This window comes from Ambystoma mexicanum, chromosome 8 (assembly GCF_040938575.1).
Source record: "Ambystoma mexicanum isolate Mex_15411 chromosome 8, UKY_AmexF1_1, whole genome shotgun sequence".
NCBI lineage: Eukaryota > Metazoa > Chordata > Amphibia > Caudata > Ambystomatidae > Ambystoma > Ambystoma mexicanum.
This window is the reverse complement of record NC_090929.1, coordinates 25365233-25386636: the sequence shown is the minus strand read 5'-3', so window position 1 is coordinate 25386636 and position 21404 is coordinate 25365233. Positions and strand designations below refer to the sequence as shown.

General features: G+C 45.5%; 1 protein-coding gene across 2 annotated transcripts in view; it reads right to left on the bottom strand.

Moving 5' to 3' along the window:
* Window positions 1-21404, bottom strand: part of PKN3 (protein kinase N3) — a 436492-nt gene that overhangs the window by 91744 nt on the left and 323344 nt on the right. For both annotated transcript variants that reach the window (XM_069609180.1, XM_069609181.1), the window contains exon 16: window positions 8450-8626. In XM_069609180.1, the coding sequence (XP_069465281.1) occupies window positions 8450-8626 (177 nt within the window). The remainder of the gene's footprint in view (window positions 1-8449; window positions 8627-21404) is intronic.

The following is a 21404-nucleotide window of genomic DNA, read 5'->3' as shown; positions in this document are numbered from 1 at the left end:
ACTGAGCAAAAGAGAAGCCTGGTGACGTCATACAGAGCATAGCTGACACACCCAGAAGAAGAGGCTGAGGACCATGGACATTCTATAGGTTGAAAAGAAGGAGGTGTTAAAGATGAACAACATTTCGGGCTCGAGATGAAGATGCTACAGAAATAATGAAGATATCAAGTCATTTTACAATTGTGCAGAAGCAGTAACGCAAGTAAACAAAGTATTCAGAAAGGCTAGCTATGCAGTGAATAGATTGCCGCGATGCACCAACGTACATGCATAGGAATGTATGGACTATGGATGATCCCACAATGCACTTTAGCAGAGCTAGACCCAGTGAAAAGAAAGGCTTTCAGTGGGTCGCAGTTGGGAAGCAATCGACATTCAGAGGTGAATCAAAGAAAAGCTTAGTTGGCCCAGCACCAGGAAGACAAGACCACCGTGAACCTGAATGTTTGTACAGTAGTTACAGAACGTGTGAAAAGAACAAAACTCCTGTCTTAGAGTAAGTAGAGTAAGAGTGAGAAAGTTGAAGACTTCAGAGGTTCATCATTTAATAGTATTTTAAACGCAGAAAGGCTCTAAAACATGGTCTGCAGTCAAGTGGATGGATATGATTGGTTATTTATAAACGCACTTAATACCCAGAGGTTTCTAAGCGCGGACCCGAGGATCGAACCTGTGTTGCCCCGTGTCGTTTTGCTTCTAAGATACTTAGATACTAGGTTGGGCTGTATCGAAACCAAGAGACAAGAGTATGCCTATACTCCCTCTTATTCTCAGTCGCAGAGAACATTTCCTAGGCCAAGTTCAAAGCCTTAATTGACTGGCAAACTGCAAGAGTGATGATTGATGACAGACTAATTGGTGGGAAGCTATGGTTATGGCCAGCCCACCAGCACCTGGATGTTAGCCTGCGTGCTGTTTGCGTAGGTGGAATATTACAGAGTACAACAAGGGAGCCAACGAATTACAGAGGGACACGTAGTAGAGAGTCCTGTAGTTTGTATAACCAACGTGACGTGTATTTGATGACGTTCATAGTGACCAGCACTAGAAGAGGGCTTAGTTGCCCCACCTAGAGCCCCAATCCCCTTCCCTAGCAAGTATGGAACGTATACCTAGAGGTTCCTGTAATCCCATCACATCCCCAAGTAGGTTTTGGTAGTTTGCAACGTAGATTGACATCAATGATGATGAGTTTTTAGTATGTAAGCTATGTTTTTTATGAAATGCATCAAGTGAGAAGATTGAGCATGTTCGTTGAGGTTTGTTAAACTCAGTTTTAAATAATTGATATTAAAACAGACACACTTTTCCAACTTCCGGAGTCAGTTTGATTATTGATGTTGGAGTATATTCTGCATCCCCATCTATCTCAAAGTATTGTTACCTCGTCTTAAAGGGCTTGTGTTGGATACACAAGTTCAAAACTATGCAAAAGTTCAAACTTATAGTACTCCTGGTGACCAGGGTTTGGTTCCCTTCCCCTGAATCAATGCAGGAAGACCTTTGATGCAGGAAGACTAGTTCTGATCCAATAAAGTTCTATTCAGTTCAATGAAAAGTATCTTTTCCATCCAATAGGTCCTTCAGATTGGTAAAGTGAATGTCTTTTTCACAAAACACTTGTTCAAAACCAAAGCAACTGTTTCCACCACAACCACAATTATTCATCTGCTGAAATACTTTTCAGCACAGCACAACAAATGTCTTTTCTTATACAACAGTTTGTCAGGATGATAAAGTTATTAGTTTCTTTCCGCAACACCTTTTTATGACAACCACATTTCTTCAAAGCAACTGTTTGTTTCCTGGTTTACTGGCCTGCCAGGACTAACTATAAGGCCTGTTGCAATCAACCACGAAATAGCTTTTAATCCAGCATTAAAACAAGACAAAGGAAGACCAAAATCTGGCCTGATTACGCTAGTCAAAAGTGGAACGAACATGCACCTGAGCTCCTCAAAAAATCCCTCTCCTTACATCCAAACATCGACAATAGAAATTGGAAAGGATGACACTTGCCAGGGTCAAAAGATCTTTATTATAAATCTATACTGGCAACACAGTGCGTCAGATGAATCTGACTTTCTCGTTCAGATACGTAACACAATTGATTCAAGGGAAAGAGAGGAAAAAGGAGCCAAGATTATATTATGTGGTAATCTCAACATGACTTCTCTTCATCTGGAAGATGGCAGAAAACCCGTAAAGATCCTTATTTGATTAAATCAGTTTGGATTGAGGAAATGGATGCAAGGAAAATGCTACTCCTGAATGTAAATGTAGATCAACCACCTAGGTATACTTGGAGTAATGGAAGACAGCATTCCATTCTGGATTACATCTATGTCTCAGAGTCACTTATTGGGCAAATAACAGCTCTAAACATTACTGAGATGAAACAAAGCGATCATAATCTGGTAATAGCAACCATAAATGGATATCATCGTAAGAAAAAGGACCGTTGGCAAATCCCGATTACAGTTGAACCAGGAAGACACTTCGGGTGAACGAAAAGAAAATCTCAGAAATGGCAAACGCTTTGGAAAGAGCCAGATCTGATGGACCTGATAATGTTGAGGAATACACGGCTTTGCTTGAGCAATATACGGAGAAAGTTAGTGGAAATAAAAAGCTGAATTTTAACCACCAACATAGATATGATCAAGAAATAGTTCAGAAAAAACGTGAACTGCGAAAAAACAAAAGACTACTAAAGAGGGAAGGAAAACCGGAATGGTGGATTGAATTTAACAAAAGTAAAAAAGCATATAAAAGCTGGTTAAGATCGCACAAACATAATATGCTGCAACATGATGCTGAGGTCATGTTAGGATTAATGTTGAATAGGAACTTAAGTAAGTTCTGGACACTCAAAGAACGTTGATGCACCCCAAAGAGCACTTCTGTCAAGTCTAGTGTCTGAATCTCAATGGATTACTCATTTTACGAAGCAGTTTTGTAAACAATCTGAATGCGACTACAAACAACTTGAAGTAATGAAAGACTGGAGCTTTGAAATCTTAGATGATGATATTTTAAAGAACATAAAAGATCTTTGTTCCTCTAGAGCCCCTGGCCCGGACGGGCTCACAAATTCCCTCCTTAAACAACATCCAGAAGCATGGGGAAAAATTCTGCTATAACTTCTTCCTGACCATCCAAGCGAATAAGAGGGTTCCGGACTCTTGGAAGAAGAGCATTATTGTTCCCGTATTTAAAAAAGGAGATTGAACTAAGCCCAGGAATTTTAGGCCAATAGCATTACTCAACGTAGTGGGAAAGATCTTCTCTACACAGATTCTAAATCAGGTTGTCCACTGGATAAAGGAAACAAAGGCATATGACACAAGACAAACAGGGATTGTAAAGGGAGTTGGGTGTTCTCTAAACCTGTTGATGTTAAATATCGTAAAGAGGGAAGCAATTAAAACGACTATCAAGATCTATGTACCATTTGTTGACTTAGCATATGCTTTCGACAGTGTGGATCGACAAATCCTGTGGCAAAAATTAGAGCTCTATGATTGCCTGAAAAGGCTTACAACGGCAATCCATGCCTTGCACTCAGAGACATCGTTCAGAATCAGGCTAAACCAAGCTGGTCTACTTTCGGCTGCAATTCTGACAATAAGGGGCATAAAGCAGGGATGTCCCCTTGGAGCTACCCTATTCAACTTGCTAATCTCTGACGTAGATAAAGCCCTGTCGGAAACTCGATCCTTCCCCCCCCTAAGATCAATGGGAGAGAACTAGGGCATATGGTCTATGCAGATGACATGGTCTTGTTAGATCGAACGCCTATTGGCTTACAGCGGAAACTGACTGCTCTTAAATCTTACACCGAAAAAAATTGATTAATCATTAATCCAAGTAAAACAGAGATGTTGGTCTTACAAAACCTGAGGTGTATTAACCGGAAAAAAAATCTGAAAGAACATTAGTGGCACATAGGGAATGACCGAGTTGAGTGTGCCAAACAGATACTATACTTGGGTGTAGCCATCAACTCAAACATAATTGAGGAGCCTATGCTACAAAGAATAAGGCGGAAATGCAGAATGCTGACGGCCCAAGGTGCCATCATTAACAGAATATATGGCAAATTCAGCTTAAAGCCGGTCATGGAATTTTATCGAGCTATAGTGATTCCATCACATTTCTTTGCAGCCGACACCATGCTGAGCTGCACATTTAAAATATGGTCCTGGTGTGAGAACATTTTTTTGGTCAACGATTCTACGACTACCGAAGGGGACACCGATTGCTTGTCTCAGATATGAACTCGCTATGCTCTCGATAAACGCAAGAATTCAGTGGAACACCTTGACCTTATATCGGAAGATCATGGGCGCTGAGGATTTACCACAGTTCCGAATACTAGAACCCAGAAGTCATCAAGGAACAATTTCAATTTTTGAACAATGGAAAGAGTCCTGTGCAAAAACACTAAATTTCCTGGCATCCGATATAGATATGTTAATTTAGAACCCAGTTAATGTTAAACGGAAACTATGGGATCAGGATTGGTTCGAAACAGCTGAACAAAGAAGATGCCATAGATGTATGAAACATGCTCCCCAGAAGACCGAGAATGTCATAAGTTACCAAATTACTTAATGCGATTTCCCTCTAAGAGTAAGAGAAGAAATCTTATGATGTTTCGCTTAAATCTTTACCGTACCAAAGAGAAGATTAATATTTGGTGCAAAACTCCAATCGATGATGATCAATGTCGTTTTTGTGAAACTTCCAATGAATCATTAAAACACTTGGTCATACATTGCACAAACTTCAAGGAACCGAGGCTGAGAATTTTCGGGAAAGTAATCGGATTAAAGTCCTGCCAAAATACGGAAGACGTCTGGAGCCTACTGAATGAAGGAGGAAATAAGTGATGTTTGCATTAACATTCCTCTTAGAAGAAATTGAAAGAAACTTGAGTAGCTCCGAAGAGCGACATCTAAAATAAGACAGATTCAAAGACTCTGATGCCTTTTTCCTTCTTTCTTTTTTCTACTCTTTTCTTCTTCTTTTTCTGTTTTTAGTTTTCTGTGGATTCATTTTTAAAGTTTGTAATTAACTAAATGAAAATAAAAATAAAAAAACTAAATACAACTGGTCCCTTTCCTGGTTAATTTGCCTGCCATGAAGAAAAACTCCAACAACTATAAATGGTCTCTTCTGCTAGTGGCACACTGTTTGCCTGGCTCTCTGTAATCTCTTGACTGTTGGCAATGTGGGTTACAGATTTCCCTAAACTGGTGTCTCATGTAAGGAGAATTGTGCCCCTGTTGCATTCTTATATCCTCTTCAGAGTTTCTTGGCTCTTGGCAAAGTGGGTTACAAGATTCCCCAATCTGGTATCTCATGAAAGGAGAATTGCGCCTGTGTTGCCTTTTTATTCTACTTGTTCGGCATTCAAAACATTCTTTAACTATTAATTGTTCTGCTTAGAGCGCCCCCGCGTTACCTCTCTTTTTAGGCCAACTCACTGGCTTCTTTCAGCGTGTCTGCGTCACTCCTTGATGCTGCGGTGTATTACTATTGAGGACAGGGCTTCAATCCCGTTGACAGATCTCATGTGGCTGCTGTCACCTGCACAGCCCTTCTCTGGAGCTCCACAGGCTCCGTCGGGTCTCTGCATCCTCCAGCACATCTGAGCGACTCGCATTGAGTTGGGAGCATGTCTCCCGCACAGCTGGGCTTTTCTCTGTGCCGTCTGCCACGATTCTGCTTCCTGCTGCATGTACTCTGCAAAACCACAGGCCTCCTGTTCCTGTATCAGCTGGTGCTTTATCTCCTGCTTCAACTTACACTGCTTTTAGTCCTTCAGTGGCTCTCCGGACTTCATCGTTTTTTTTCGCGACTGCTTCTGCTACTCCCTCCTGCACCTGTGGATCATTCCCCCATTTAAATGTCCCACTTAGGTAATTTTAATTGAAACAATTAGACTGCACAGTCTTCTCAGTAGCATCACTGAACATCATTAAGTCTTTGCTCCTCTTCCTCGGCCCAGTACCATAGGCATTATGGATATTGAAGTCCATAGTGGTTTTAAGTTCTCCATGTCTATTCATTCTGGTTAATTTGTGAACTGAAAGTTATCAGAGCTAGGAGGTGTTATTTGAAAGATATGTTGCCTTGACATTGGGGTTAAGATTTCTACCCAAGACAAGAATTGTGATAATTAGAGGATGCCACATTCGATTCATGAATTCCCAAGGTACAAAGATTATTCTGTTTAGGTGACTTTTCATAGAATGTTTTTTGGGTTTTCTCACGGGAGGGACTTGTACAGTGACAGCATGCCATTAGATATTTGGGAATTATAGGATCCTCATCCTCGTAAGAGGAGAATCGCTGACCCACCCAAGGGAGTCGCCATTTTACCCCGACAGCCATCTCCTAACATTTGATCCTCCCTCATGACGCCAACCCCAGGCTTGGGATCAGGGAGCAGCTGCCTTTCCTTGGCCACATGGGAGGAGATCTTGGGCTGGGGTTCAGTGATGACTCTGCAGGATTCATCACAGACCTCAGTTGAAACCTCTGAGAAAAACCACCCAAAAGCTAAAAGACCCAAGACATCAATGGACTCCAACTCCCATAACCACTCAGGTACTAGGAGGAGGAGGAGGGAGTTTGTGCAAAATGACAGGAGCTTGGTGTACAACATGCAGACTAGTTGTTTTATGAATCCCTCTGTGTGCACAACATTTAAAAATGGCAACTGCACTGTCGGAAGGGAGAGTGCAGGAGAGGATGTCAAACCTCACGCTGAGGCTCACGAATGCGGAACCCTGGAAATCCACCGGGACAAGGAGAGAGAAGCCACATGCAAACAAGGAGAGCTGTGGAGATGCGGGGAGCCGAGTAGGAGCTCCTGGCGAGTGAGCCGTTCGCAGCAGCAGCGTTCTGAAATTCCAGACCGAGCAAGATAGCTGGCTTGTGACTGCGGAGCCGCATAGCATGCTGGGTGAGTGCCCGTACACTCCAAAGTGGAAAGCAGCTGCAGGAGCTACACGGCGAAGGCACGAACAGCGTTCCGACAAAAACACACCACCAAGTACTTGAACAATATGAGATTGCTGGTGTAGAAAATGCCCAAAACCTATTTAAATACAATCAAGAAAAAGTACAAAAACAAAACCGAAACAAATATAGATGCATGAGATGCCAGTGTGGGGAAAGAGTTATTCAATGAAAAGGACATTTGAATGCAGACGAGGCAAAGCATAAAAGCGAACTCCAATCAAGTACATATAAATAAAATGCCAATGTGGGGAAGAAGTTGGAAGTGAGAAAAAGATAAGTCCTCATGGTATGTGCTATTGTGGTATAGCCAAAGAACTGTGAAGTTAAATAATGATACATGGCAGGGGAGTATACCAGGTGACCCAGAAAACCATAAAAGTTGTCCTGGCAGGTGAGTACACCAGGCAGCTAAAATTGATTGAAGATCCCTGGCAGGGGAGTACACCAGGTGATCTATTGGGTTATGTTTATGGAATTTATATAGCGCTTTAAGCCAAAGCACTTTACAATATAACAACAGGTACAAAAGTAAGAGAAGCAAATTTACAAACGTTAACAGGTCATTAGAACAATAAGTAGAACTATTTACAAGGGGGGGAGAGGGCGGAGGGAGGGTAGCGGAGGGGGTTGCAAGAAACACTCCAGAAAAATTACTACATGTTTAAACAAGACCTTTGTGAGTCCAACAAAGGAAGAGATGCTCTTTGCCATTCTATCAAGAACCAGGGGAAGGAGACCAACCTCTCTGTCCAGGGATCTATAACTTGGAGAACAGTTTAGTTGGAATCAATTTTGATACTTTTGGCTTGAAACACTTTTTGCTAATATCAAGTCAGAGATATTTCCTTGCACCCTTTGTGTTTTGCTCATAGTGCGAGGTTCAGGTTAGGACGTTTTGGACACAAGGACAGTTTTCGTTATAGACTTCCTGACATAGACAGATTCTTAGTTTTTAGTTCATAGGTAGGTAAACCCTCCTTAGCATAAGGCGAGAGGTATTTTTCCAACCCATTTTCTTTAAATAAATCTCTTCTTGTTAAAACATGCCCTTCTTGAGTGCTGCTCTTATTTCTGACTTCTCACAACGCACTCTCCTCAAATGGACCCGATATCCCCAATACACCTAGAACAAAATGTGTTTTCTTTGGAAATCTCACTCACAGTGATAATTTGAACCACAATAATCAGACAATTCTGAATTCACTCATCAGAGAAAGAATCCAGGCAGGTTTTTACTGCCAATACCGGAGAGAACAGACAACACATGCCCATACCCGCTCATATCCAGCCATGTTTCATAACTCACTCACCCAACAGATCATTGTGCTTATTTCATCTCAAAACTAAGCTCACGCTCCCTCCTGATCCCCACTTATTTTCCTCTGCTTCCCCCAAAAGCTGGAACCTCACTCACCTAGCAGAGGATTCTGGGAAAACATCAGAGTTAATGTGGATGAGAAGGTCACCACCTGGTGTGTATTCCATCAGGAAGCAGGCATGGCTTGGGGTCTGGAAACAGGCAAATATATGAACCAGGAACGGGTGACGAGACGCTGTGACCAATTCAAAGATCCGCTTCTCACAAATAAGGCTGAAAGGAGACAAGAGAAGCCGTGTCAGAACCTTTTGGGCAACAACAGTAGCAGGTAGAAGGCAGACAAAGGATTTACAATTCAACACAGGAGTTTGAACAGATCATTACTGTCGCAAAACGGCCACCAGACAGGACTCGCCATTTATTTATTGCAGATTATGCTAAAAATCCATATACACAATAATTATCTGTGAACGAGAGGTGAGAGCAAGAAAGGGCTTTCAAGATTTTCTAAGAAATTGTAAACAACAGGAATGGACGATGATAAATGAGATTCTTTTCCTGTAAGCGCTATTGGCCAATCAGTGCTCTCTTAGGGATGACTACAGTTGACCACCCTGGCTAAAGAGAAGATTTAGAGCCAGGGCCTGGACCAAAGTACTGATTGGAGAGGTTTATCAAGCTCTGATAAACCTCTCTTTCCAATGGGATAATGGGGCCTCTTGGAAGTGCTTGTTTGTTTCAGTTCTGCCATAGCCTTGTGGCAAAGTTAAATGCCTGCAATGGCGGCCCTCAGGAGAACGGCTGTTTAGTTGAAGAATACGCTGCGATGGAGAATCCTGCCTTGATCTGTAAGACTGTAGAGACCCCAAAGGATCGACAGTTGCCCTCTCCTCCACTGAGCAGCAGCTAAAAGGTCCTCTGTGGATTTAGAGTGTTCCACCAGCGCTGATGATGTATGCAAATAAAAGGTACTGTCTCCACACTTGTTGATGCCCAACGCTGAGCGTTTTATTTGAGCCACGCTGTTTAGTTTACCTATAAGCAGACATGTGTTTCATGCTATGCATAGCGCCTTTTCAAGGCAACACGTTTACCAAGCAAGATGCAAACTGAAAAAACAGCATGATAACTAGAGTGGAGGGAAAAAAAAGGAGGGGAGGAGAAAAAGCATGGAATTATGTGAAGGAGTTTTGGCGTCTCAAGCCCCTGCCATTGATGTTCTATGGAGCACCCATCTCATGGTACCTTTTGTCATCAACAAAGCAACTTGCATGACCCCGACTCAAAAAGGGCAAGCTGCCATCAACAGGAAACCTTGAAAAGGCTCAACATAGACAAACGTATAACACTAATGTAGGACACCAAGCCAAACCTACAAGAATCAGACCACTGACCCCCTGGGGAAAATTATAGTGATGCTCCAGAATTGAGCACAACCCCCTTCCACAATCTATTCAAGCTAATCTCAGCAACAGAGTTTAAAAAAACTGGTAAAAGAAAGTAACTCCCCAGCACACGCCTGCCCCTCGGACAGCTACAAAGCAATCCTTGCCAAAGGAAAGCAACGCCTGTGCAGTAATTTCGCAAAGTGATCAAATCTTCAATGAAACAAATTGTACTGTGATCTGTCTAGATACCCTACTTTAAAGCACACTTCCAAAATACTAGAAGAAATCTAGATGACCCGACTAACTACTGACCAATCTCCAATATACCATACCCAGCTGAAATCCTGGAAAGCAATGCATACCACCAAGCTCTGGAACACGTACAGTCCAACATCATCCAAGATCAACCACAAGTAGGGTCCCGACCAATGAAGGGAATGGGGCCATTCGAGAAGAACGTCAAATCATGCAGTCTAACATCACCACCGCCCTCATACTTTCTCGATTCTATACATGCCTCTGCACAAAGCATCAGACCAAGGAACAATTGCTCTCCCTTCTTGGTGACATCTGCACATTTGCTCAGTAATTTCAACTTGTGGACTAACAATGACCTTGACCTAGAAGCACCATCTCTTACGACTGCTCTAGGGGTTCTGGGTATTTCTCAGCATGTCAAAACTGCTACACATAGAGAAGGTAGTACCCTTGATTGAGTTCTGAGCCATATCATTGACATTTCACCCATTGAGTTTACTGCGTGACCCTGGTCTCAGCACTAATTCATCTCTTTTAATCTATGATTCCTATCGATCTTTCTGTATTCCAGTGCATCACCTAGAAAAACAAAAAAGGTCAGGAACGAAGCATTAAAATAAAATCACAGCTGATGCCCTTGCAGCTGTGGCATTACCACAGTTTTCTAGAGTATCCCCAATCGCTGGTGGTAATAACCTGGTCATGCACTACCAAGAGAGTATTCGTGCTCTGGCTCCGAAACATGTCAAATCCATGAAAGATGGATTCAAGAAAAATCTGTAGTTTAACACAGACATTATCACGTACAGGAAAATGAAACAAACGTCTGAACGTGCTTGGCGGAAAAAACCCTGTTACACAACTGTGCTTTCATATAGGAAGGCTGTGGCGAATTATAAAGGTTATATTTTTATAGCCAAACAGGCCAATTATAATGTGAGTATCTCGGAGGCTACGTCAGGTTCAAGGGAACTTTTTGTAATCCTGCGTGAACTAAAAGGAAAGTTGCCTCTTAGGTCAAAGATGAATTGAATAAGAAAATATCATCTCCTCAACAATCGACAATTGCTACTGTAGAAAGTGTCCTCTTCCCCGGTTGCATCTCTGGTGTTTACTGGAGTGTGCTTATCAGAGGAGCCTAAGTTTACCTTTAAGCAGGTAACAGAGAGTGAAGTTCTCACTATTGTGAAAGGTCTGAAACCCACCACATGATTGGGAGACTCATGCCCAGCTACCATCATTAAAGACTCTTTAGACCTCCCTGTTCCATGGAATACCAGGATTGTTAATGCATCCTTCACCGAGACATGGGTGCCTGACAATCTTAAGGATGGTGGTAACAGGAGGGACAGCCCAGTAACGGGCAGGACTTGTGGGCTGAAAATCAACATAAATAAGGGGGGGCGTCCTACCCTCCAAAATGTGATTGCAATAATTTCTTGCTAAAAATTATTCAAACCTTTATGAGAATATCAGTTGATCAAAACCAGGTTTGTATCACTAAGAAAAATCCATTAATACACATAATATAGTAACATCCACCTATTTTATTTGGCTGTAGATTTAAGTTAAAGTTTTAAAGTATAAAGTGACAAACAATACATACACACAAATATAGTAATGTGGACAGTGCAAAACCTATATCTGATTGAGTTTATACAATTTCATAAATACAATCAATCCTGTATGGTTATTTTGGATTTGCTGGTACATTCAGCAGAACATGAATAAACAGTGCATCCAATGGGTTACAGATCCAGTCAAATGTTAATGTGTCCACTGTAATCCATATGTAACCATGAACTCATGTATCAGTTGCTATCACAACACAGGTAGTTCTAGTGTGTACACGATTCCAAACATAATGCACTGGGAACACGAGTTAAAGATGCATACACTGCATAATTATCCACACTTGTGTTCTGGTGTGCTCATCACTCAGTAACAGAAAAGACAAAAAGTGTCCTAGGGGGCTGCCTATTTAAGTTTAAATTAATGCAGAGTCCCAAGATTCTAGTGCGAGAACCCCTTAGGGGTAAGATGGAGACCTATAGGCAAGGTCTACCAAAGCCTGGCAAAGGGGTGACCAAAGGACTGGTCTAGAAGTTCATGTGGTCCAAAATCAGGGCAACACCTGCGGGGGAAGCAGTGACCACTGACGTTTCGGCTCAGCTGGCCGAGAGCCTCTTAGGGAGAATTCTCTGTAAAGGCTAATTTCCCAAACCTAGTGAGTCCCCCAGCAGCTTTGCTGGATTTTTGGGGTTTATTTTTTTCTCCTGCTAAGAGTGAGACTCCTTTACTCCCACTCTTAAACATGATTTGAGGTGTTCCTTTGTCTTTCCATGTGTTGTATGGGCTATGGGGTCTTTTATTCCATAGGGGCTCGTGTTTTTGATGTGGGTTACACAGCACCCTCTGTGCCGTAACCCAGGGACCCCCCAACATAGACTCCATACCCTGGGACTGACTACTGTCTCCCAGGGCATGTAAAATCACCATTGGCTTTACTAGTCCAAAATTATGAATAGAAACCAGTACAAACCATTATATTGTGGACGTACTGGTCGGGGCAATTCGATTGCCCCGGGGTCTGTTGTTCGAGGGGGGCACGTCTCCGTCCCCCCTGATCGAGTTTTGGCTGGTGGCAGTGGATACTACTTTTTATATTCGACCGCGAATATATCTCTATGGGATTTTCCCATTGTTCGAGGCTACCAACTTTAATTATTTAATTCCTATAGCCTCGAACATACCGCCGGTTTATTTATTTAATATTAATTCACCGGTTGGTATTTTTTGCCAGAACTCGATTCTAAAATGGCGTTTGTGTTCTCTTCTGTGACTCCAACCCAAGTCGAGCCCTTTGTTCCACTTTTTGGCAGGCTTCTCCACAGAAGCCTCCAAAAGTGGTGCCACTCTGTCTGGGTACCACAGGGGGTATGGGAGGGGGTTTAGGCACCCTGGACTGAGTTGCCTTGGCAACTCAGGTCGCACTCTTGTGTAGATTGGCCAAGTGGTAGCATGTATGATTGACAGCTAGGCTGAATGAATGGGGGTTTGCTGCATAAAAGCAGGGCTTTGGGGACAGGAACTTCAGAAGTCGCACAGGACCTAAGAATCCGAGGAGGGAGAAGCTGAGCCGACCTGCAACGACGACACCACCAGTGGAGCCCTGCTGAACTGTCTCACCACTTTTCCCGACGACAGAGGAGATCTCCAGTCTGGAGAGTCTTCTTCCTTTGACTGGTGGGGATAACCAGTTTTGCCTTCTTTTCACCTTCCTGGAGCATCTCGTGGCCGCCTTGCCCGTGCCAAGCACCCCGGCAACCGGAATACCACGGCTTACCACTACCGCGAAGAGAAGGGTAGTACCTTTTAACCGAAGAACTCTGCGGCTGGTTTCTTCCCTGGCAGTGCAACAACCTTCATCTTTCCTCCACGGCGAGACCTCTTCCTCTGGACGAAACACCGACTTGCACCCGCTGCCAGGAACAACTGCCCCCGCTGGAGCTTCCTTCCCACTTAAGGTACTGTGTCCCGCCTGGCTTCCCTTGCGACAGATCGTTCAGGTTGACAGTAAACCCTCGACTTTCTAACCTGGGCTGGCCTGGGACGACCTAGCTAACTTTTCCTGACTTTAATTTCATTATTTGTGTGAGAACTATCTACAAGACTCTTTGGACATAACCCCACTGTGTGAACCTGGACCCCTTCTGCTTGCTCTCTCCAAGAGTGGGCCTTGCAATCGACTTCCTTGCTCTCCAGTAGAACTCTGCCTATCCTGCCTTACTGTGGTTCTTTAAAAAGTATTGAAATTTGTGTGCTTCAATAACTCTGCCTTTTTCCCTCCCTTTTTAGTGCCATCTTATGTTAAGCGCTCACCTCTGTCTGAAAATAAGTGATGTTTCTCATTAAGACTTGTCTAATAAGTAATTAGGGTTGTATGTATATAATAGTGACCGTGTGCTGAATTTACTTACCTCTTTGTGCTAGTGTAATTTGCAAGTGTGTCTTTAAATAAATAATTCTAGACTTTTACACCAAAGCTCTGGTCAGTGTTTGCTTGTGCTACTGTATCTCTGTACCTATTGTGTATACTCTATATACTGCCTAACTCTTCTTGAGGGAAGTCTGACTGCTGAGCCACAGCTACCAAGCGAAGGTAGCTGTCTGTGTGGTACAGACTGCTACCAAGTGGGTTTACTGCCAAACACCCGTAGTCTTAAATCTTTTGCAGTGGTCCCTAAGGGAACTGCACAGGTTTCTGCCTAACAGAGCCTTCTTCTAGGGCCAAGTATTAGTAGGTCTCCCTGGAGGTGGGACATATAAATGCAGGGTGTTAGGCATGTAACTTGGGTGTGCATTAACAGATACAACACAAAGGTTAAAAACCAATTACTTAGATTAAAAAGGAAGTGAAATGCAGCTATTCCTGCATTCCTGTGACTGACCTTTGAAGGAGCTTCTGAATAATCGGCTCAAGAATTGTGGAGTGGAGAACCTGTGAAGAATGTTCATGTGAGAATGGGGGCATCCTCACCCTTGCAGGCACAAGCAAATGAGTATGGCCTGGTGAAAAAAGGGGGGGGTTGAGGGGTGTGAAACAGTCTATGGGATGAATATGTAGACAGTAGTACATGAGCAGGACAATAATAGGCCCTGATCATTACCTAGAAGTCAGGAGAAAGTTTAAATGGCTCCATATGCTGGCTCTGTGTGAATCCGAGTACTGGCAAGGACCACTGTCGCCCTGTGAAAAGGGAGGAAAGGGCAAATCCTGTGTATGAGAAGGAGCGGCTTGGGGTCTGCGTGCCTCGTTAGGGCCCGTGTGAATCGGGATCTAGTGATTATCTTTCACGTATGGAGGGGCCGAATGGCTGCGGCTTGTGTTTGGCGTCCTAATCGTCCAGCGAAGAAAAGAAGCTGTACGTGCCGGGAATGGTGCGCATGAGACGAGTGGCTTAGGGTGGTATGCACGCTGTGGTTGGCATTTGGTAGCCATGGATACCACTCGACAGCACGGGGACTGTGTACTTCCTATATGCATGACAGAAGTATGGACTGTATGGTGCATGTAGCATCTGTAAAATGCCCAAGGTTTCAGAGATGCTATAAATGTGGTAAACAGCAGACCTCGGGGGTGTGTATGCTCCAATGGGCTAATGGAGAGTGATGTGGGTAGGCATCGATCTCAGGATACACATAAGTCACTAAAGGGGTAGAGGGTGAGATCACATGTAGTACCCCTGGGGAAGGGCTTCATTCCTTTGTTGGTCACTTGGAGTTTAAAGATCCACCAAGACTCTTCAAAATTCAGGGCATTGATGATATTGGATGTATCTAGTACTTTATCAATCACCCACCATGTAAATGTGTCTGGTCCATGCTGAAATTCCATGAAGTGGGATACAAGTGGTGCCGTATGGGATTTGCACCGAATCCTAGACCTGTGTTCTCCTATCCTCTTATGTACGGGTCTGGATGTTTGCCCGACATAAAGGAGGCCATAGGGGCATTGGACGATTTGCAGTTGGTAAAGTGTCTAAGTTCCCAGTTCTTGCCGTCAATGGGGAAGGAATTACGTTTTTTGGTTTGTCTACATGCGGTACAGCTGCCACATGGATGATGGCCCCTAATTTCACACATATTCCAGAGGGAGGATCTGGTTTTTTTTCGTGGGTGAGAAAATCTTTGATATTCTTGGATCTTCTTAATACCATCCTTGGTAGAGGTTCCGCTGGGAGGCCAAGTTGGACTAAGGGCCAAAATTTCTTGATCATGCCCTCCAGTTTGGATGTAGTAGAGCCAAACGTGGAGACGCAGGCCATAATATTTTCATTGGCGGTGCCATGTTGTTTGGGTACGAGTAGTGTTTCTCTAGGCATATACAATGCTCTCTTCATTGTATTTTTGAATCTTTTTTCGGGTATCCCCTGTCTTCCAATTTGTATTGTAGACTGGTGGCATGTGTTTTGAATTCTCCGATTTCTGTACAGTTCCTGCGAATCCTGAGAAATTGACCAAAGGGGAGGTTGTCGCGTAAGTTTTTGGGATGATGACTCCTGTAATGTAGTATTGTGTTTCTGTCAGTTGCTTTTTTTTATAGATGGAGCATTCTAACTGGTTGTTCCTGGCAGTGATGTTGAGGTCCAGGAACTTAATGTTCATATTGCTGTTGTTGATGGTAAACTGTATTTCCTGGGTTCGGCCATTAATCCAGTTGAAGAAGCTCTCTTGGTCCCGATTTTGACCCTTCCAAATAAAGATATCATCATCAATATATCTGTGCCACAGGAAGATGTTCTCACGGAATGGATTATCCATTATGAGCACATAGCTTTGGTCGTACTCTGCCATGTAAATGATGGCCATACTGGGGGCAAAGACAGCCCCCATGGCTGTCCTGCATGTTTGTAAATAGAAAATCTCGTTAAACGAGAAGTAGTTATTGGTCAGAGCTAGATCAAGTAACAACAATGAAATTCACTGGCACCCTTCCTTTCGGTCATGTGTTGTGTGAGATGTTTTATGCCCTCAACTGCACTGACCTGGGGTATGCTGGTGTATAGACTTTTTATGTCCATGGTGACCAGCTGGTTTTCCATTTCGTCAAAGGGTTGGTGTTCAAATATGGAGATGATTGCCATAGTATCCCTGAGATACGAAGGGGTTTTTTGACAACGATTTTAAGAAATAGTCATGACCTTTCCCACCGGTTCCAGGATGGAGCACACTCCGAGACTATAGGTCTACCTGGTGGTGTGATGCTGTTTTTATGTAATTTGGGGAGAGCATAGAAGGCCGGAATTCCCCCCTCCGTGGTGTTGAGAAATGCTTCTTTTTCCGATATCCAATCATGCTCTAAGGCATATCTGGTTGCCTCCTGTATTTTGGTTTTGATGCTTGATGTGGGATCTTTTTTCAATGTCTTGTAGTTTGTTTTCTTCATTTAACAGTGCCATCACCATTTCATTGTATTGATTGGTGTTTTGTACAACAATCCCTCCCCCTTTGTCGGCTGCTTTGATGACGAGGGTGGTATTGTCTGCAAGTGTTTTGAGAGCTTTGCGTTCCCCTTTAGTCAAATTTTGCCTCTCATGTTCCGGGTCGATTGCAGTTTCTTGAGTTCTTGTCGGATACATTTTTCAAAGGAGACAATGGAAGGTGGAATTTTGTTGTCTCTAGGGTTAAAGTCTGATTTGGGTCTCAATCCTGTGTCCTTTGGTGGTTCCAGACATTATTTGTCTTTAAAAAAGACTTTTCTCCTGATGGAACGGAAGAAATTGGAGGGTTCACGATTTAATTTAAACTAATCCGTGTGGTTGGTTGGGACAAAAGAGAGGCCTTTGGCCAAAAGCGATGTTTCATCCTTGGTAAGAGGAGTGCCTGATAGATTGAAAATAAGAATAATTTCTAATGTCTCCAATTGCTCCTCCGTCTCCGACTGGGTTGGTTCCACTGTGGATAGTTGAAGAAGGGTATTTGTGGTGATTGTGGCGGGCCCCAGTACCCTCCTCTGGTACCCCGTTGGCCTAAAAAAGGCATCATGGGGGGTGGTTGAAATTGTCCACGGTTGGAATATCTGCCTCTTGACTGTAGTTGGTCATCAGCCGATGAGTCTGAGCTGGAGTTGTCTGAAAAGGACACCCCTTTGCGTCTGTTTCTGGTCACCCTCTCCTTGTCTGGCTGTTCTTTCTTTTTCTTTATTATCTTTGTAATCTGCAGAGAGGTAAGGATAGACATGTTCAATTTTGAAATGTATGTCGTCTTTGGCCAGTTTTTTGTGTTTTTCTCCAGAGTCATGGATAAGAAGGTGTCCAATGTGTTATCTATGTGCAACAAGTTACTTACCTGTAACTGTTGTTCTCCAGCATGGGTCTGGCATGGATTCACATGCTCATGAATATTCCCCGTCATCAGGCCGGGAATCCTCGGTATAGAAAAAAAATCAGTATCAGTTTCGTTTCTGATCTGTCTTTCTTAGTAGTAACCAATCACTGGTCTCTGGGTCATACTGCCCTCAGCCAATGACTGCCCTCTCCCTAAGCCCCGCCTCTAGCAGCCATCCTCAGATATGGTGCACGTAAAGTGGCAGTATGACCAAGTGAAGAGCCGCAGAGGGGTAGGCGGGAGGGTTCGCATGTGAATCCATGCCAGACTCATGCTGGAGAACAACAGTTACAGGTAACTTGTTCCTTCTCCAGCATGGGGTCTGGCATGGATTCACATGCTCATGAATAAGAGAATACATAGCAGAACACACATGCACAACCACGGGAGGTGGCAACAGGCTCAAGATTAAGCAATACAACAACTCAACATTAAGCAACTCTTACCTCCTCACCAGGCTCACCTTAGGCGAACAGGTTGCGCAGCACTGCTTGGCCGACCCTGGACTCCTCCCTGGAGTCCCGATCGATGCAGTAGAATCTTGTGAAGGTGTGCGTCGACCTCCACATTGCAGCCCTGCAGATGTCCAGCAGGGGCACACCAGACAGGAACGCCGTGGTAGCAGCGATCGCTCTGGTCGAATGGGCTCTCGGACGGCCGGGCAGCGGTCGGTTTGCCAACCGGTGACAGTGCATGATGCAGCCAGAGAGCCATCTGGAAATGGAAGTCTTCGAGAGAGCCTTCCCTTGATTCACAGTCCCTAAGTTCACAAACAGCTGTGACGTCTTCCGAAAACTCTTCGTGCGGTCCACGTAGAACTTCAGCGCTCTAGCTACATCCAGCGAGTGCAAAGTCCTCTCGGCCGGCGACGGGAAGAAAACTGGCAACACCAAGGGCTCGTTGAGGTGGAAGTCCGACGGCACTTTGGGCATAAAGGAGGGGTGTGTCCTCAGCACCACCCTCGTGTCATGGAAAGTCAAGTATGGAGGCTTGTAAGATAGGGCCTGGATCTCTCCCACTCGTCGTGCAGAGGTGATGGCCACGAGGAAAGCTGTCTTCCATGACAGGAACTTCAAAGGCGCCGAATGCATAGGCTCGAATGGGGCCCCCCCTGAGCCTGGTCAGCACCACATTATGCTCCCACGCCAGGGAAGGAGCCTTCACCGGCGGGAATGATCGGAATAGTCCCTTCATGAATTCTTTCACCAGGCGATGAAACCACAAGGACGCCCGTCCTGTAGTCCTGGTATATCGGGAGATTGCAGCCAGATGTATTTTGATGGAGGCGTGAGCCAGTCCAGCTTTGGCCAGCGACAGTAGGTACGGCAGTACTCGAGGGGCCATAATCCGCAGAGGGTTAATTTTCTGTGCACGGCACCAGACAGAGAACCTCTTCCATTTATGTCCGTAGCACTTGAGAGTTGAGGACGCCCTGGCCTTTGCAAGAACCTCTCTGCAGTCGGCCGGAATGTCGTACCCTCCAAACTCTAGTGCTGCAGGAGCCAGGCCTGCAAGTTCAGCGACTCTGGGTTGTGGTGAAGAATGGCGCCTCCTTCTCTAGAAAGAAGGTCTGCGTCTGTCGGCAGCTTGACTGGTGGGGACGTTGACAAGTCCAGAAGGTCCGGGAACCAGATCTGTCTCGGCCACGCCGGTGCGACGAGGATCATCCTGCACCGGGACCTCTTGAGCTGGTTGATGAGCCGGAGCAGCAACGGCAGCGGAGGGAACGCATAAAGAAATAGGCCGTCCCAGGGGAATGAGAAAGCATCGCCCATGCTCCTCGGCTAGGGGAACCTGCTGGCGAACCTCCGGCACTTGGAATTCGTCACCGTCGTGAAGAGATCGATATGGGGTTCGCCCCATCGTCGGAAGAGTCGATCCACTTGATCCTGGCGTAGTTCCCATTCGTGGCACGAGCGCAGCTCCCTGCTGAGTGAGCCGGCGATCGTGTTTTTTATTCCTGCCAGATGAAGAGGCACCAGAAACATCCCCTGGGCGACGGCCCAATGCCACAGATCCTGGGCTTCCTTGGATAGGGCAGGGGACCTGGTTCCGCCCTGCTTCCGGATGTAGAACATCGTGGTGGTGTTGGTGAAGATCCTCACCACCTTGCCCTTGAGGGACGGAAGAAAGGACCTGAGGGCCCAGAACACTGCGCGGAGCTCCAAGATGTTGATGTGGAGAGACTTCTCTGGGAGCCAAAGGCCTCTCGCGTGCTGATCACCGGAGTGCGCTCCCCAACCTTCCAGGGAGGCGTCCGTCATCACCGTCACCTGGTGAGCTGGGGTCTGAAAGTCCGTGCCTGCCGACAGATGGGAGTGGGTACCCCACCACCTGATCGCCTGATGGAACGTCTCGTTGAGAGGGATCCTGTCCTCGAAGCTGCCCGTCGACTGGACACAGCGGGCGTCGGGGAACTCTTGTAAGGGGCGCATCCGAAATCTGGTGCACCAGATAAATGCAGGAGGACATCATCCCGAGGAGGGATTTGATAGATTTTGCCCTGGCCATGTCCGTGGCCAGCAGACGCTGCACCTTGCCCAGAATGGTCCTGGTCCTTTCCTCCGACAGCGAGGCCAGCCGCGCCACTGTGTCGAGCTTGGCACCCAGAAACAGGGCGACGGAACCAGGTGGGATTTTGGAAAGTTGATGGAGAATCCCAGGTCCGTGAGCAGCTGGACGGTCTTCGCAGTGTGCTCCACGGCGAGCTCCCTTGTCCTTGCCCGGATGAGCCAGTCGTCCAGGTAGGGGTAGACGTGGATCCCCTGTAGGCACAGCCGCGCCGCCACCGGTGCGAGGCACTTGGTGAACACCCTGGGTGCCGACTTCAATCCGAACGGGAGGGCTTTGAACTGGTAGTGCCGCCCTTGGACCACGAACCTGAGGAACATTCGGTGTCTTTTTAGAATGGGGATGTGGAAGTACGCATTCTCCAAGTCCAACGATGACAGGAAATCGCCCTCCTCCAGCTGTCCCAGCACGTGCTGGAGGGTGACCATACAGAACTTCTGTGCCTTGATGTACTTGTTCAGTCGTCGTAGGTTCAGGATGGGGCACCATCCTCCTGTCTTCTTTTTTACGAGGAAGTACCTTGAGTAAACTCTGGAGCCCGAAGCCTCTTTGGGACGAGCTCGATGGCATCCTTCTTGAGCATCACCCTTAATTCCAACAGTAGTTGAGGGACGTGATTTTCCTTCCTGGCCACGGGTGGAACGCGAGGACACTTCTTCTGAAACTCGAGGGCGTGCCCTTGGGCCAGGGCATCCAGCACCCAACCGTCAGTGGAGATGGACTCCCACACGCTGACGAACCTCGCCAGCAGGCCTCCCACCAGGGTGCTTCGGCGGGGGCCCGACCCCACGGTCAGATCAATCTTGTTTGGAGGCCACCTTGCCTCCTTGACCTCCCTGACTTGCCGCGTCCCCTGTAGGCTTCCTGGGACCAAGATCTTGCCGCTTGGCGGTACGTGGAGGAAGCACTGCCAGATCCCTTGGAGGCACCTTGTCTGCCTCCAG